Source organism: Pogona vitticeps, chromosome 8 (genome assembly GCF_051106095.1).
Source record: "Pogona vitticeps strain Pit_001003342236 chromosome 8, PviZW2.1, whole genome shotgun sequence".
Taxonomy (NCBI): domain Eukaryota; kingdom Metazoa; phylum Chordata; class Lepidosauria; order Squamata; family Agamidae; genus Pogona; species Pogona vitticeps.
In genome coordinates this window covers 2509947-2525314 of record NC_135790.1, presented here as the reverse complement: position 1 = coordinate 2525314, position 15368 = coordinate 2509947, and the positions used below count along the sequence as shown (strand labels likewise).

The 15368-nt window shown below is 48.0% G+C and overlaps 1 protein-coding gene across 2 annotated transcripts in view; it reads right to left on the bottom strand.

Annotated features, from left to right (window-relative positions):
- Window positions 1–4344: 4344 nt before the first annotated feature.
- CNNM4 (cyclin and CBS domain divalent metal cation transport mediator 4) overlaps window positions 4345–15368 on the bottom strand; it is a 32733-nt gene continuing 21709 nt past the window's right edge. Inside the window, exons 2-8 of one of the 2 annotated variants that reach the window (XM_020780210.3) lie at window positions 14762–14905; window positions 14362–14499; window positions 12159–12328; window positions 11003–11102; window positions 8904–8972; window positions 7032–7219; window positions 4345–5896 (exon numbers count right to left, since the gene is read on the bottom strand). In XM_020780210.3, the coding sequence (XP_020635869.3) occupies window positions 5687–5896; window positions 7032–7219; window positions 8904–8972; window positions 11003–11102; window positions 12159–12328; window positions 14362–14499; window positions 14762–14905 (1019 nt within the window). In that variant the 3' untranslated portion in view covers window positions 4345–5686. The remainder of the gene's footprint in view (window positions 5897–7031; window positions 7220–8903; window positions 8973–11002; window positions 11103–12158; window positions 12329–14361; window positions 14500–14761; window positions 14906–15368) is intronic. The other variant, XM_020780211.3, reaches the window with a different exon arrangement.

Genomic DNA, 15368 nt, shown 5'->3' with positions numbered 1-15368 from the left:
AATAACAATAATTACAAAAAAAGAAACAAGGAAGCAAAACCCCAAGGATTCCCCCTGCTTGCAACAGACCAAAAAAACACAAAAAAACCTTTCCTTTGTTGTTTAGTCGTTAAGTCGTGTCCGACTCTTCGTGACCCCGTGGACCAGAGCACGCCAGGCCCTCCTGTCTTCCACTGCCTCCTGGAGTTTGGTCAAAGTCATGTTGGTCGCTTCGGTGACCCTGTCCAACCATCTCGTCCTCAGCCGTCCCCTTCTCCTCCTGCCTTCACTCTTTCCCAACATCAGGGTCTTTTCCAGGGAGTCTTCTCTTGTCATGAGATGGCCAAAGTATGGGAGCCTCAGCTTCAGGATCTGTCCTTGCAGTGAACACTCAGGGTTGATTTCCTTCAGAACATATAGGTTTGTTCTCCTGGCAGTCCAGGGGACTCTCAAGAGTCTCTTCCAGCACCACAATTCAAAAGCATCCATTCTTTGGTGGTCAGCCTTCTTTAGGGTTCAGCTCTTACTTCTGATCATTGTAGACACATCTTCGCCTCCCAAATAATCCGTTTTGGAAATTTTAAAAAAATTCACAGAGCAATTGGAAGACTGGCATTTCCCCTGCCTTGGATTTCCAGAATCAAATATTGCTACAAACTGGGTCTGGGGACCCTGTGGTCTGGCAGATGTTTTGGGCTATGAGTCCCACCTCCCCCTGGAGCTTCTGGGGGCCGACGTCCAAAACATCTGCAGGGTTGAAATGTTCCCGACTGCGATGTAAAACAGACTCACAAGTTCAGAGTCAAATCTGCCTTGGCAAAAACGAAAGATGGAGGAAGTTACTGGCCTGAATCTAGACATGTCGGAAGGAATGAAATGGAAGAAAATCTGGAAATGGATGGTCGACCTGAGTTTTCTCCTGAGTGCTAGGTTTCCAATTTCGCTTGTTGATTTTATAAAGCTTAGGAGAGGATTCAAAGAATGGTATCGCCCATCTGCACTGGCATCATGCCCCAGATGTTCTGTCACCTTCTCTCTGCAGGATCTCTGACCACTTTTAGAAAGCTAGCTAGGCTGGGATTTCATCATGCTCTCTGGCAAGCAGGACCTATCGGAGCTGGCTCAAAAGGTGCCTTCTAGGTTGAACTGGGATTTGGTAACCTGCCTGAACTGGCCACTTGTTAGGAATCTGGGCTACCAACTGGAAATGGAGATTATAATTTTTTGGGACTCTGGCTTCCAGAATCTCAGAGTCAGCATAGCAGTTGGAGGCCAAAAGAAAGAACCATCTCCCATCTCTGCTTGCGCAGCTGAAGAAGAAGAGGGGCCAAAGGAGAAACCCGTCAAATCTGTGTCTTTCCCGGCACCCTGATGTGCAGACACAAGATCATAGCATCCTCCAAAGACAGTGCTGCTAAAAGCACCACCACACGGGCTGGCTGAAAAGTTGGCAACCCTCCGTCTCTTTTTTTTTTCTTGGATGGGGAACAAACGGATCAGAACATGTGACTCATTAAAAGGAAAATCTGGCTCAGTTTGAATTCAAAATCAGTTCTCGATATAAGACCACGGCCATTTCAACCCCGGTTTTGTACTTCTGAAGGGACGGCAGAAGGCTGCATCGTTTGAACATCCGCCTCCCACTCAGTTCAAACATGAAAAAAGGGCTCACCTGTGATTATCTATTTCCTGCCATAATGCCTACGTTAAGGAGGTAGCAGATTTTGGAGCATGATTCAGAGCAGTAAGTTATAATTTTTTAAAAAATATTCTAATGGAGAAGGAAGTGCCATTTAAATTTTCCGATTCAGAAATTAAAACGTCGTGGGCTGATAGGACTACGCCTTTGATAACAGCCTCCCATATTTATCACCCTCCCAGAATCTGGCTTGAGACATCGGGAGGAGGATGAAAAGGAGATGCTGTTCTACATAATCTGTCTGTCTGTTTCTCTCTCTCTTTTTAAAGAATCTTGTCCCTTGAGAAATACTGCCATGTTGGAAGTGGCTCGGCTGGAACAAATCCTTGTAATGGAAATAAAAATAATTTGTGCTGCTCCTCTCCACCCCATGATATAATTTAAACAGAGAAGCATCTCCATATAGGCATCATCATTTCGATGGCAGTGGAAAAAGCAGATCACATCCCCTCTATTTATTCTTTAAAGAGTGAGTGTCAAATTGCAGATTACAGTATCATCATAAACACTTCCCATTAAGGAGTCAGGCTCACTGAAACTCAAGAGAAATTCATTAATTTTGGAATCCACAGGCGTAGGGTATGGCCAGTGCAGAATTTCACTGCCGTCTCTACTTCAGTTGGCAGCTAACTGTGTGAGCCAAAACATCTTTCCCCCAAAAGGATCCACAGAAAAACAACAGCAAATAAAATTATTTTCTTTAAATCTTGTCTACTACAGCTAATAAAGGATGCTGTCGTGACGTGCTATTGAGTTGCTTCTCGCTTACGGCGGCCTTAACAGGGACTTTGAAATACACAAATGCTTGAGGAGTGGTTTATCCTTGCCACCAACTCTGCTGAGTTTACATGCCCTCTTTCAACTACACCGTAGGGCTTCTCTTATCTTATAGGCTCCTTGCCTTTAAAACAATTGATTAGCTGGGGGTTGCCTTTGACCAGGTCCTTGTATAATCTTTTTGGCCAACCCTAGAGTTTTGTATTAGCCTAGGTATAGATTGATGGTTTAAGTCTCTGGCTGCACAGCCAGAAGTTGGGAGTTCGATTCCCCACTTGTGCCTCCTGTGAGTAGAGCCAGCCTGGGTGGCCTTGGGCCAGCTGCACACAGTCCCAGGACGCCCCCTAGAGGAAGGGAAAGGGAAACCACTTCTGAGTATTCTCTACCTAGAAAACCCTGAAAAGGGTCCCCATAAGACAGAACTGACTTGACGGCACATTATTCTTATTAGATTGGTACTTGGATTTGGCCCATGGGGAGCTAAAGTACTTCTCTATCCCCATGGTTGGCTAGGGGATGCTGGCAGTCACCATGCAAGGAAAAACAGGTGTTTTTCAGCCTCTGAAAATGTTGTTTGGTTGAAGGACAAATAGCTGCCTACCCATGTTTTGCAACCTTCAGCAGCCTACCCAAAGCCCAGTATTCTGACTTCCCCATTTGCATGCTTGAATCAGATCAGAATCAACCCCGTGTAACAAGGATGTTTTGCCGTTTACTCTTAAAATGCTACTTCGGTGTAGAAGATCAGGAGGGGACGGCAACTTGTAACCCCCCACATTTTGCTGTAGGGCCCTGAGTCGCTGCAGCACACGGTGACAGATCATGGGAAGGGACGGTACCATAACCACTGGAAGGCCACCAGCACCCACACGCCTGGGCTGGATGAATAGGAATGGGAATCAGATGGGAAGCTTTGTCTGGTTGCTTTCGTCGGCTGCCGTGTTCCCAAAGAACTGCAAGGAGACGAGGGAAAGGGGTGACCAGGCCCTTCTAGGGCAAGGTGAACGAGCAGCCATGGAAAAGGCTGCAGTTGAATTCGTTTTATGATGAGAGAGAGGGTCGTATGACTTTTGACCCCTTTGCCCCTCCTGCGGAAGCGTCTTGCATCGACCCCACTCAACACAGATCAACTCAAGGTAACTTCCCAAGAAGAGAACGGTGCCTTCTTGAGGTGGCATCTTGTAGATCTTGCGGTCTTGAACTACAAAGCCCAGAATCCCCTGGCCAACCTGGCCATTGAGACCATTCAATTCTGGAACCCACAGCTCCCTATAAGTCATTTTCTCAAGCCTTGCATTTTCCTTATTGAATAAATTGCTGAGCCCAACAATCATCTCTCCCCCCCCCCCCCCGTCGGCCAACGAAGGCAGTTTGCACCTAGTCGGAGCGAAATCCGGCTTAACAGGCATGAAACGACGCATACATAGGATTACTGCAATTAAATTTCAGTCTCCTCCAAAAACAGCGATGGAAACAGATACTTCCACCCCACCCACCCAAGACTATAACTCCCAGAACCTGCCAGAGGGGTTGTAGAGGAAAAAGCACAAGTGCCAGTTCCATGTGTCTGATGAAGTTGACTCTGAAATAAATCTGTTGGTCTTTAAAGTGCTACGAGATATACATACGAGATCTCTCTCTCTCTTCTCTTTTTTTGCCAACTGTCCCAAATCATATCATTCCCAAACACTGTTTAAAACATCTGTATCTGGGATATCATCCACTAAACACAGATTCTGCTCTTGGATTTCAGGTCTACATGTTGCCTCCGTTCTTAGCTTTGTGAGCGCAAAAGCTATCATACTACTGTAACTCCCAACTGGTTCTGTGATGGTCAACAGACAGATCATGCAGGAGTACATGATACCTTAAAACCAAAAGTCTGGGGATTGACTAATTCATTCTTTATTAATTAAATATTTTTTTCTTAGCAGTTGTTTTCTTGACCCAACTTACGTGGCAGAATGATCTCGCAGAACGGACAGTACCGTTTGGGACTGAATGTGGAAATATAAAGTTTCTGAATGTTCCCCAGGTTAAAAAAAAACAATAAACAGTAAAAACATGCCTCCTTACAGGAAGAAAAATTCTAGCCCAGTCTTCTCCTTGATGTGCTAGTTTTCTACTTGCAGGGAGGTTCATAATAAAAAAAAGGTAGGAAACCAGCCACCTGCTACGTGAAATGAAGCAATTCCAATACGTGACTCCTAGGGATGCTGTCTGTTATTATTTCATGTGCTCTTGTCGGGAGTCCTCAAGATGAGACACTCGCCTGGAACCACAAAGCACAAAGCTGGAAGACGGACCTCCCAAGACACGAAAGTCCTTCTGAAGACAGAGGAGATGACCAGTTCCTAAAACGTTTGAAATCTTAGTTCCTCTGAGCTTGCCAGAACCTCGTCTCCTGGCCAGGGTGCAAGAGGACTTGTTGAAAAGCAAAGTTGTACAATACATCCCCAGAAAACAAAGAAGATTCATAAGTCCCTGAGGTGGGAACAAGAGTTCCTGTCTTATCAATGGATAAAAAGGGCCGCTTAGCTTTTGACCGCCAATGGCCATCGGTCTGTGCATCCTTTGTGCCTAAGTACCGCTGGAATGGAGGGAAGGAAAACGAGGCCCAAATAACTTCAGTAGGAAGAAAGGTGGTGGTGGGGGAAGATAAATCCAGAATCAGGCCAACTTCCAGAATGGGATCGTTCCCTTTCACACCGGCCTGAGACATATCGTGGCTTCATCTCCATTTCTCTCTCTCTCTCTCTTTTAAATTAAAAAAAGACCAAAAAAAAAGCCATCATAGAAAAACAGCAGCAAGGAAACTCCCTTTAAATATCCTCCTCTTTTTCTAGATCCCAGCCGCAACGCGGACCTGAGGGGACTCTGAGAACCAAAGCCGACTTTGATACCAGCGACTGGGATTCCCTTTCGCCAGAAACGGTTTCCTAGGATTCGGCAGTGGAGCGCCCTGCTTCCAGGATCCAGCCGCGGACCTGAATGGATCACAAAAAAAATCTGTCCCGGTGTCGGGAAACAGAGGGTCAGACCCCGGGCGGGAGGCTTCAAGAGAAACATCACCAGGATGCGTTGGGAGGGACGTTTCTCCCTCCGCGCTGCCGCTGCTACCTGAGGTTTGTAGACGCAGGATGGTTATCCTTTTGTGGGCACTGACGTGTCTTTGGAAGGGAAGAGAAGGGAAGGCGAGCCGGGCAGGGCTCGGTCGCCTGGGGACCAGGGTCAGACCACACTGTCGGAAGGGCTGTGGTTCAATCTGTGCTGCTGGCAGTTCTTCTCGTTCATCAGGCTGGTCGTCTCGTTGTTTAAAATGGGGGCGTCCCTCTTTTCCAACAAAGAGATCTCCAGCCTTGGGGGGCCGCTGTCTGGAGACTGGGGGCAGCTCTCGAGCCGGGAAGCCATGAGACCGTTTTGGTACTGGAGGCGCGTGATCTGCGGGGCAGAGGAAGAAGAGAGAGAGAGCTGTTGATCCTGAACGGCCATGCCCGGTGTGGAGAACAGCCGTCTTCCAAGTTGGCATCCTCTGAGTACGATGGACTGCAACTCCCATAAGCCCCCAGCTGACTGCTAGGAGTTGTAGTCCAACACTTCTTGAGGCTGCACAGTTGGGGGCAGCTGATGTGGAAGTACTTCTGCTTTTTTTTAAAAAAAAAAAATCCCAATTCTGCACTAGGAAAAATAAAATTCCACCCTGTGTATATAAACGTCGAATGCACAGCTTTACAAGCACACTCCTACTTTACACAATTCATTCTGTTCCTCCTAACTATGGGGTGGGGGAGAAATTGCTGGCAGCCTGACCTCTGATCGCTAAATATCATCTTTAGTCCCTGTGCTGCCCTGTCAAATCCCCTTGCTCTTCACATGTTTTCAAATTAAGGACGAGAAGCATGCATTGTAAACATGGCCGAGACTCTCCAAAGGCCAAATTCTGCATGCAGGAATATAATCTGTGTTTGTAGAGAGTAAAAACATCTCAGACTCAAGAGCAAGGTGTCTAACACTGGTAAATTTCCATACAAAACGATTCCTGCCACAAACAAGACAATCATTTTAGGTAAGAGTCAGAAGTAAAACTCTTCCCCAGAATAAACTTAGCTTTCACAATGCACACAAAGACATATCCCTTCATTATCTGTGTGAAACACATACCTCTGGCCTAAGCCTGTACCCCTCACTTACTTTTAACATAGGAACCTGACATATAGATCGCAATTTTAGGGAATTTTTAAAATGTTTTTTTTTTCTGCACCATCTTTGTGGTATTCCTGCCTGATGACGTTTTGTGCAGGGGCGAAAGCGAGCGTACGCTCATCACTTTTCTAGTGGTTCCATAAAGGTACCACTGACCCTTGCCCTCAGATCTGAAAAGTGCTATATTACAATAAAATACTATTTTTGGAGCTTTTGTGTTGAAAAAAAAACTGCCACTAAAATGCTAGCTTTTGCAGTAAGGTTTCAAAGCTCAGCAGATGTGTTTTTAGTTTAGAGGGTGACTCCATGTGGCCAAGGGCCCTGCCCACCCTTCGTCGTCTGATGGAGTCCAATCCTGCCACCCGAGCCTTACCTTGATGTACTGCAGGTCCGTGAGGGCTCGGACGCTGAAATCCGCAACGTACTGCGAGCTGACGTTGGCACTGAGCTGGTTGTTGCTTCCGCTGAAGGTGGAAGAGAGGGAATCGGAGCGCTCGTGGTAGCAGAGGGATGCCGAGCGGTTGAGATTACTCACGTGAGATGGGGAACGTGCCTCTGAAACTAGACACAGAAAAGGATGATCCAGAAATGCTCGGAGGTGTTTTTCTTTTCTTTCCCCCCCAACCTCGCATGCTACCTCTAGTAGGTGTGGTGGGGAGGGACCTTTCTGGGCTGAGGTGACTGTCAATCGATCTAGCACCAGCCAATCATTCCTTCCCTGGCTCTCTGCTTCACTTCCCTCACCCTCTGTTGGAAACAGCAAATCTGTGGACACCTGTAGCTTCAGGCAGCCATGTTTTGTTAGTTTGCTGTTTGATCTGTTCAGAACCGTAAGTAAAGGAAATAGCTTCCGTTTTTTCAACTTCAAATGTCTCAGAGTGAATCCCTGAGACTGTAAGTGCCAGTTAATGAAGAGAAAAAGGGCTGGTCTACTCTGCGGAACTTGAAGCTAATTGTGATCTATGAATCTTTGCACTTCTGTTGCACAGCTAGAGGAATTTTTGCCAAAATTCAAAATCTCTGCAACTGAAACGGCACCCTGTCCTTTTCTCCTTTCTGCCCTGGCTTAAGATCCTCCCCTTCTCTCAAACCAGAAAAAGGTGTCCTTCTGGCAGGGTTCAAGCTAGAAACATACAGATTTGTGGTTTTGGACGGAAACTCTCAGGACTCATGCCTGGGCAATTCTGGAAGTTGCAGTCCGAAAACACAAAGATTCACACCTCTAGTTAAAACTAACATCCCATTGATCTTTATTTGAGTGTCTATGATGAGAAATGCTTGACCTAAAAGGCAGGTCCATTTCTGAGTCACAGTTATAGCAGACTCACTGAATCAATGCTATTGTGCTAAGTCAACATTTGTGGAAGCCCTCTTCATGCAGTTGGTTTCCTCTAGCTGGGACTAATAAATGTGTATTTAGCACACACACACACACACCCTTTTTTAAAAAAGGATGGACTTATTAAAAGAAAATGTGGAGCAAACTCTGTGCACTCCGGTTGTAAGGGTGCAAAAATTCACATCTTTTAAAAAGGTCCTAAGTAATGGAAGATCATAACAGAGACTCTAATGCTGACGATGCTGAACTTGATCCGGTGCTAACTGGCCACAATACAGAGAAACAGGCAGCTGATGAACATGCGTTTAGCAAACAACAGGGAACAAGGCAGATGCCTCTGAAGTTAATGCCAGGGATGAGAAAACCAAGGAGACCTGAGGACTAAATATTAACCCATCGCAGGTTTATCCCCATTCTTCTTCGGAGATGCTTAAGACAGATGTGGCACATGGGCCATTTTAACTTTACAATCAGCCTGTCAGGTAAGTGGTGGTAAGAAGGAAAGAGGTTATATCTCAAAGGTCCCTCAGGGGGCTTTCACCCCACCCATCCTCAGATTCAGCGCAGCAGGAAGAAAGAGCGCTGACGTTATAATTGCTTTCCTTCCCTCGTTCTGTACCCTTAAGGGAAGGTCTCCCTCCACCAGCATGCGATCCCTCTGAGTCACAGCAAAGGTGCTGTAGAGATTTCTGACTCTTATCTCGCTCCAGATTTTAGTCCAAGTCTTAAAAGGAGCTAGAGTCTAGGGTTCTGGGTTTATTCCGGGCAGAGGGCTCAGCAACCCCACAGCTCTCGTAAAGTTCGGACTAACACCCGGAGCGGATGTGCCACCACCGTGTCACCAGCCTCCACCAGGCAAGGGTTAATGCACACACTCCTCACTCCATGCACAGTTGTGCAGTTTACCTGGCACCCTGGAAAACAAAGACCCTCGGTGTTTAATAGGCGGGCAGCGCTGGGGAATGTCTGGTGGAGCTAGACACAAAATATAGGCGTGCAGACACACACACACGGAAAAACAGGATGAGAAAGAGAGGCAAAAAAGGAGTTGGGGGGACAGTCAAAAGAAACCTTTCCCCCATCTCAAATACCTGTGAGACCATGCCTCCCTACACTCTTGATTCAAATGGGCCTACTTTAAGTGTGACCGGTATGCTAAAGTAGGCTGCATTTAAAGGAAGCCCATTTGAATCCATGGAACGTATGGAGGAGTGGACTCATTAAATTCCCACTGTTTCAGTGGGTCTCCTCTAGTGCGATTCAGTACACTAAGCAATAGGAGTACACTAAGCAAAATATATAAAGATTAAAACAAAGATTAAAACAATTTTAACACATTTGTAAACATTTAAAAATCTGTAGGTTTAATAAACAAAGCATTCCTGTTGTGCCTTCTGGGAGAAGAGCCAGCCTGGGTGGCCTTGGGCAAGCTGCACGGTCCCAAGGTTGCCCCCTAGAGGAAGGGAAGGGTAAAGCACTTCTGTGTATTCTCTACTTGGAAAACCCTGAAAGGTTTTGCCATAAATCAGAACTGACTTGACAGTATGCAATTAAAACTGACTGGATAGCTCTGTGAGTTGGGTATCTGGTTGGGAGTTCGATTCCCCTCTCCTGGGAGGAGAATCAGCCTGTTTGGCCTTGGGCAAGCTGTAAAGTCCCAGATTCGCCTTGATGGGACATGAAGGGTGAATTAATGCATAAGAGCCGACTGCATCCTCTTCAAAGGCTTTGAGGCCGGCCACTAGGTGGCGCCCCCCTTCCATCTAATACGATCACGCTTGCTGCTGAAACGCAACGTCTCGGACCTAGGGCCGGAACGGACAAACAGGCTGGCTCAAGCAAGTTTTCGTGGCACGCCAAGGTGGCGCTCATTCCACCTGCATCTCCCAGCTGCCGTGAGAAGCCTAGCCTCCAGCCGAGGGAACCCCAGAGCCACAGACTGGAAGGCTAGCTCTCTGGACGGGAGCATTGGTGCTGCAAGACCAGAGTTTGGCATTCTCCCTGTACCGCCAGAGAGAAAAGTCAGCTCTTGTGGCCCTGGGCAAGGGGCAGGGGCCCGGAAGGCTACTGGAAGGAGGGAAAGCACCCCATCATACTTCCAACGTGGCTGTCCTTCCACAAGCAGGCAGAGACCTTTCTCTTCAGACAGGCTTTTCCTGACTGACTACCAGTCCGAGAGGGCTTTTCAAACTGGAATGTTATGTGCTGTTGCTTTTAAATGTGTTTTTGGTATTGGTTTTAATTACTGTTTTTAATGGGATGCTCGTTTCATTCTTTTTCTTTTGCTGACTTCCTGGGTTGTTTTTTTTTTAAGCTTTTAAATATTGTCCTCTAAATGATGTAAGCCGCTTCGGGTCGTTTTAAGGAGAAAGGCCGGGTAAACATCTTCTAAATACATAAAATGAAATAAAACGAAACAAAAAAGATAATGGGACATTGAAGGCTCTCTGCATGAGCCAGAATGGGAAAATAAAAACGAGAGTTCTCTCCATCCTTACATCTGATGAGCGCTTCTCATTCCACTACTTTGCCCTCCCTTTATTCTCCTGGCGGTTATCTCCTGAGGCACACTTGCTTGCCTCCGATTTTTGCTCCTGCAGCTGCACCCTCAGGCAAGCTCAGCTCTTCTGCCGAGCTTTGAGCCTTCTCCTTAGAAGACGAGTCCACACGTTCTCTCCATCTTCCTCTGAGTCCCTCTTCAGCTCATCCCCCACGTTTCTTACAAACCTTTCGGCTCAGCAGGAACCCAGCCCATAACCCAGCCAGCCCCCATGCCCCTGAAATAAGGCTGGCTTCCTTGCTGGCCTCTCTCTCTCCTTTCTTCCCCAGATGTCCTCCTTGTGTCGCATTTTACAGTGTAAGCTCTTCGGGGCCATACCGGGTGGGGGACTGTGGGCGTCGTAGAGCAAGAAGTAGTTTCCCCCATTTCTGGCCGCATACCCCATTTCCCGCCCTTTTCCCATTTGCAACCTTTGGCAGCGAGAGGAATATGGAAAGTCACCTACCTGTCATGACAACCGGATTCAGGGCCATCACCCCGTAATAAGAGAATGGGCCGGTCTCAAATTTCATGTTTTCTTTGCCAGCCTCCACTTCTACCTTTCCCTGCAGGAGAGAAAAAGAGAGAAAACAACAGGAGGCTGAGAATCTGTATTGAACAGACTGAGAGCCTCAAATCCATGTTCTCCAACCCCCCCCCCTTTCCCCGAATCAGTTTGCCAAGCGCTTGAGGAAACTTTTAGGGGGGAGGGCCTGACAAAAAGGGAGAAAAAGCTAAGTCTGGCCTAGAATTGCTGATTTTTTTTCCAGCATGTACCAGAACTCCCTGGGAGATGTTCTAGACCGCATTCTGAGTTCTTCTGGAGCAAAGCCAAGGGTTGACAAGATTGTTGCCCCAGAAATGTATGTGCATGCTATGAGAGTGGTCTGCAATTTGGGAGCCTCTAGATGTGCTGGACTACAAACCCCACCATCCACCTCCTCTGGGGAATGATGGAAGTTGAAACCCAACAACAGCTTCTGGAGGAGGAAAGTGGGCACCTTCGGCCATCCAGATGTTGCCGGCCTGAATCTTCCAGGATATGCTGCATCTGGCTAAACTAACTAGAGCTGACCGGGGTTGCAGTTCCTGAAACATCTGCAGCATCCCCGGTGTCTCCATTACAGACAAATCAAAGGACGCACACACACACACACACACACACACCAGCAAAAGTTGGAAACCCTGAAAGCATACCAAGGCTTGGGTTTTGCACAAATGTCCCACTTGCGCACCTTACAGCTCCTGTGCAAAGCAGAGTCACGGAACTGGCCGTAGAAACATTATTTCTCCCCTTCCAAACTCATTGGGTCTTATGTATTCGCGAAGGCTTTCACAGCCAGGATCTAATGGTTGTTGTGGGTTTTTCGGGCTCTTTGGCCGTGTTCTGAAGGTTGCTCTTCCTGACATTTCGCCCGTCCCTGTGGCCGGCGTCTTCAGAGGACAGGAGTCAGGACAGAGACAGAGTTCAGAGACAGAGTGCTGTCCTCTGAAGATGGCCGGCCACAGAGACTGGAGAAACGTTAGGAAGAACCTTCAGAACACGGTCAAAGAGCCAAAAAAACCCACAACATCCATCATTGAGTCTCCTTTGGAGGAGGGACCCAAGGCCGGAGGTCTACCTGGAGGATGAGGATGAAGTAATCGGCGGGCTTGTTCCTGATGAAGAGGAAGTGCTGGGGGGCCCTCTTGTCTTCTTCGTCAAACTTCAGCTCGTTGATGACGTCCCGGTGCTTAAGCAGGCGGAGCAGGATCTTCTCCGAAATGTGGGCTGGGGTAAACTGCGTCACCTCTGGAAAAAGCAGGAGGTTAGGGCCCAAAAAGTAGGAAAGAGAAGGAAAAAAAAACAGTTCTTGAAAGAACCTCAGGGTGAAAGAGCAGGAAGGACCATTTCCACCCGTGTTTCCGCCTCTTTGGCCCGTGCAGTGGCAAGGCGTGGGGAGCCAAGCACCCAGGGCAGGGCAGGTAGGGTGCCCCCTCGAGGTGGCCTTGGGAAGCGGCAGGGGAGGGGGCTCAGCATCGGTGGAACCCCCACCCCTCCCCACCCCACCTGCTCCTCGTAGCTCGCCCGCCTGTTTCGTTGATGCCAAGGAAGGTGGCCAGGCTGCTTCAGGTTGCCTTCTCTGCGAGGAAGGGGGTCCGCTCGGAGATAGCCAAACAGGGCTTAGTGCTTGCATTCCTAAAGCTGGGTCTTTTTTAAAAATACAGTATACCCTAATACACCTCTGGAAATGCTTCTTCTTTTCGACTACAATTCCCAGTTGCCCCCAGCCTGCCAGAAAAGAACCACTTCTAAGCTCTGATCCTAATCTCCCTTCTTTCAGGAACCAAAACGTCTCTCTTTCTCTATTAGGAAGAGGTCCCCCCCCCCCAAAATCTGGCCATCGCTTGAAGGCTACATGTCTGTTCTGCGGTGAGAAACAGAGCCAGAAAAAAGAGAAAGGGCGAAGGGAGCTAAACAAACCAGCCGCGAGAAGAACACTCCCCCCCTCCATTCAAGCCAAAAGCCACAAGCAGACAGGATAATAGGAGGGCTGCCTTCCTCAGAAGGCAAGCCCCCCCCCCCCCGTAATTTCTGAAGGAGACAATGGAAACCGCAATCTCGTTGCGGTTGGATTATTGGATGAGCCTCAAGACGTGAGACAAAGGGAACCAACTGGAGGAGTTATGTCTGGAGTCTTGTCAGGGCAGAGGGGAGATTCTGCCTTCATTTCGGGTGTCTGTGGCAAACAAATGATGTCAAGCCCTTTTTCCAGGTTTAATCCTTAACGGGGTGAAATATGACGAGCTCAGGAGAATGGGAAAGGGACTGAAACTTTCCCTTCTCCCGTCATCACCAGCAAAGATGATGAAAAACATTCTCCTCATCCCACAAGGTCTTCTGTGGCACCATCAAGGAGAGGAGAAGGACCAGGACCATTTTGGGGAAGGCAGGTGAGTGCGAATTGGTGGAAATTGAGCAAAACTGCGCAAATCGAGGACAGCCGCCGCACGGGTTCGGAAATATTACAGACATCAAAAGAGGTGTGTGGGTGTGTGTGTTTCATTTTCACAATCGGGCAGTTATTCTGAGCTTTTTGGCCATGGAAAGGCTTGCTTCTAAGAAGGAAAGGATAGTCAATTTGCACAAAAGAGAGTTTGCACAGATCACAGAGTTTACATATATATATATATATATAACAGTAGAATTCGTGATCTTTCCCTTTCTTGGAGGGAAGGAATATTACAGGGCTTGACAAGATGGAGCCAAGACAGGCCAAAGTCAATGAGGACAAACAATTCAGGGAAGATTCCTTCCATCCTTGCCCCAGTGAGGGGATGTTGCACCATGTCCCCATATCTATGGCTTCTCCCTCATCCATTCCAGATGTATATATCTTTACTGCAAAGATCTGGGGTGGGGTTTCTAAGTGTCATCAGGGGCAAGGTCTGTTCTCCGTCACCCCAGAGTGCAGGACGTGTGACAATGGGCTCACGTTACAGGGAGCTGGATTGAGGCTGAAGATCAGGAAAAACCTCTTAACTGTTTGAGCAGTATGAGACTGGAACCCAGGACGAGGCACTGGAAGAAAAACTGGGCCTCCCTCTCTCAGATCTGCTTTGATTCAGGTGCCTGCCTTGGGTGGGGTGTGTGTGGACTTGATGGCCTTAAGAGGCCCCCTTCCCACTCCATGATTCTACCTGATGGGGAACATACAGGGCGCCACACAAAAGAAGTTAAAACAATTAAATGCTCCTGTGGGTCCTCGGCACGTCTTCGAAGACTTTTCTCTGTCATTACCGTTGCAGGAACCAGGAACAAGGACACCCCAAGGCGTCTCTTACCTGTAGAGAGGAAACGGTGAGCAGCCAACAGCAGCTGAGGGGAGATCTTCACTTTGGACTCTGTGTCGTTGTCCTTGAAGGCCGAGAAGTCTCTCTTGTGCTTCTGATTGCTCACTCGCTTTCTGGAGCGGTTGTCCGCTACGCAGAGGGAAGGACAGGCGTTAAAAGGAAAGGCGGCCTCACAGAGAGAGAACCTCTTGGTCCGCAAATAGTCCCTCTGCAGACACCCCGCCTGTATTCTGCACTTGCGCGTGCCCAGCCCGAGCGCACACCACCTGGATCCCCAACCCGTCAGGCCGCCTGAAGGGTGGCGTGTTCCGGAGAGCCCGCAAAACGAGGATGCGCCAACCCATGCCCACACGTCCCACCCAAAAGAGCCGAGATGTAGAAAGGACCTAACTGTACATGTCTGACTCGTCCAGGATCTCCGATTTGATGATCTCCTCAATGACGTCTTCTAAGGTCACCAGGCCCAGCACCTCGTAAAAAGGATCGCCCTCGCCTTCGTTGTTCACCTTCTGGACAATGGCCAGGTGGGATTTACCTGAAAGAGGAAAGAGACGTCTTGGTGATTACGAGCAGGGCACAAAGACTTGGCACCAATAAATCCACAGAACTGGGTTTGTGCCCCAGAATAGAGAGAAGATTATGAACGGGGTTGACGCCGGATGTTGGATGGAAGATTGACTTTGTCAGGAAATCAGGATGGTACGGAGGTCCCCGGCCGTCCACTTTTCTCATCTTCCATCCCATGAACTCAATCGACCATGAAAAAAATCAAAACAGACCCCTTATTCTGTGAAGGCCACTTCAACACATTCAGCATTTAGCCCTCCTATTCTAAGCAGGGATCTGAGATTTGCTGTACAGAGAGGAGGAGGAGGGGGGGAGGTTGAAGATTCCCACAGAGATACAGCTTTTAAATATATATATGTTAGACAAAGTGGTGGGTTTTCATTCACACAGCCCAATGAAAGCTGAGTCAGCATAATTCTGGCTGTTATTAC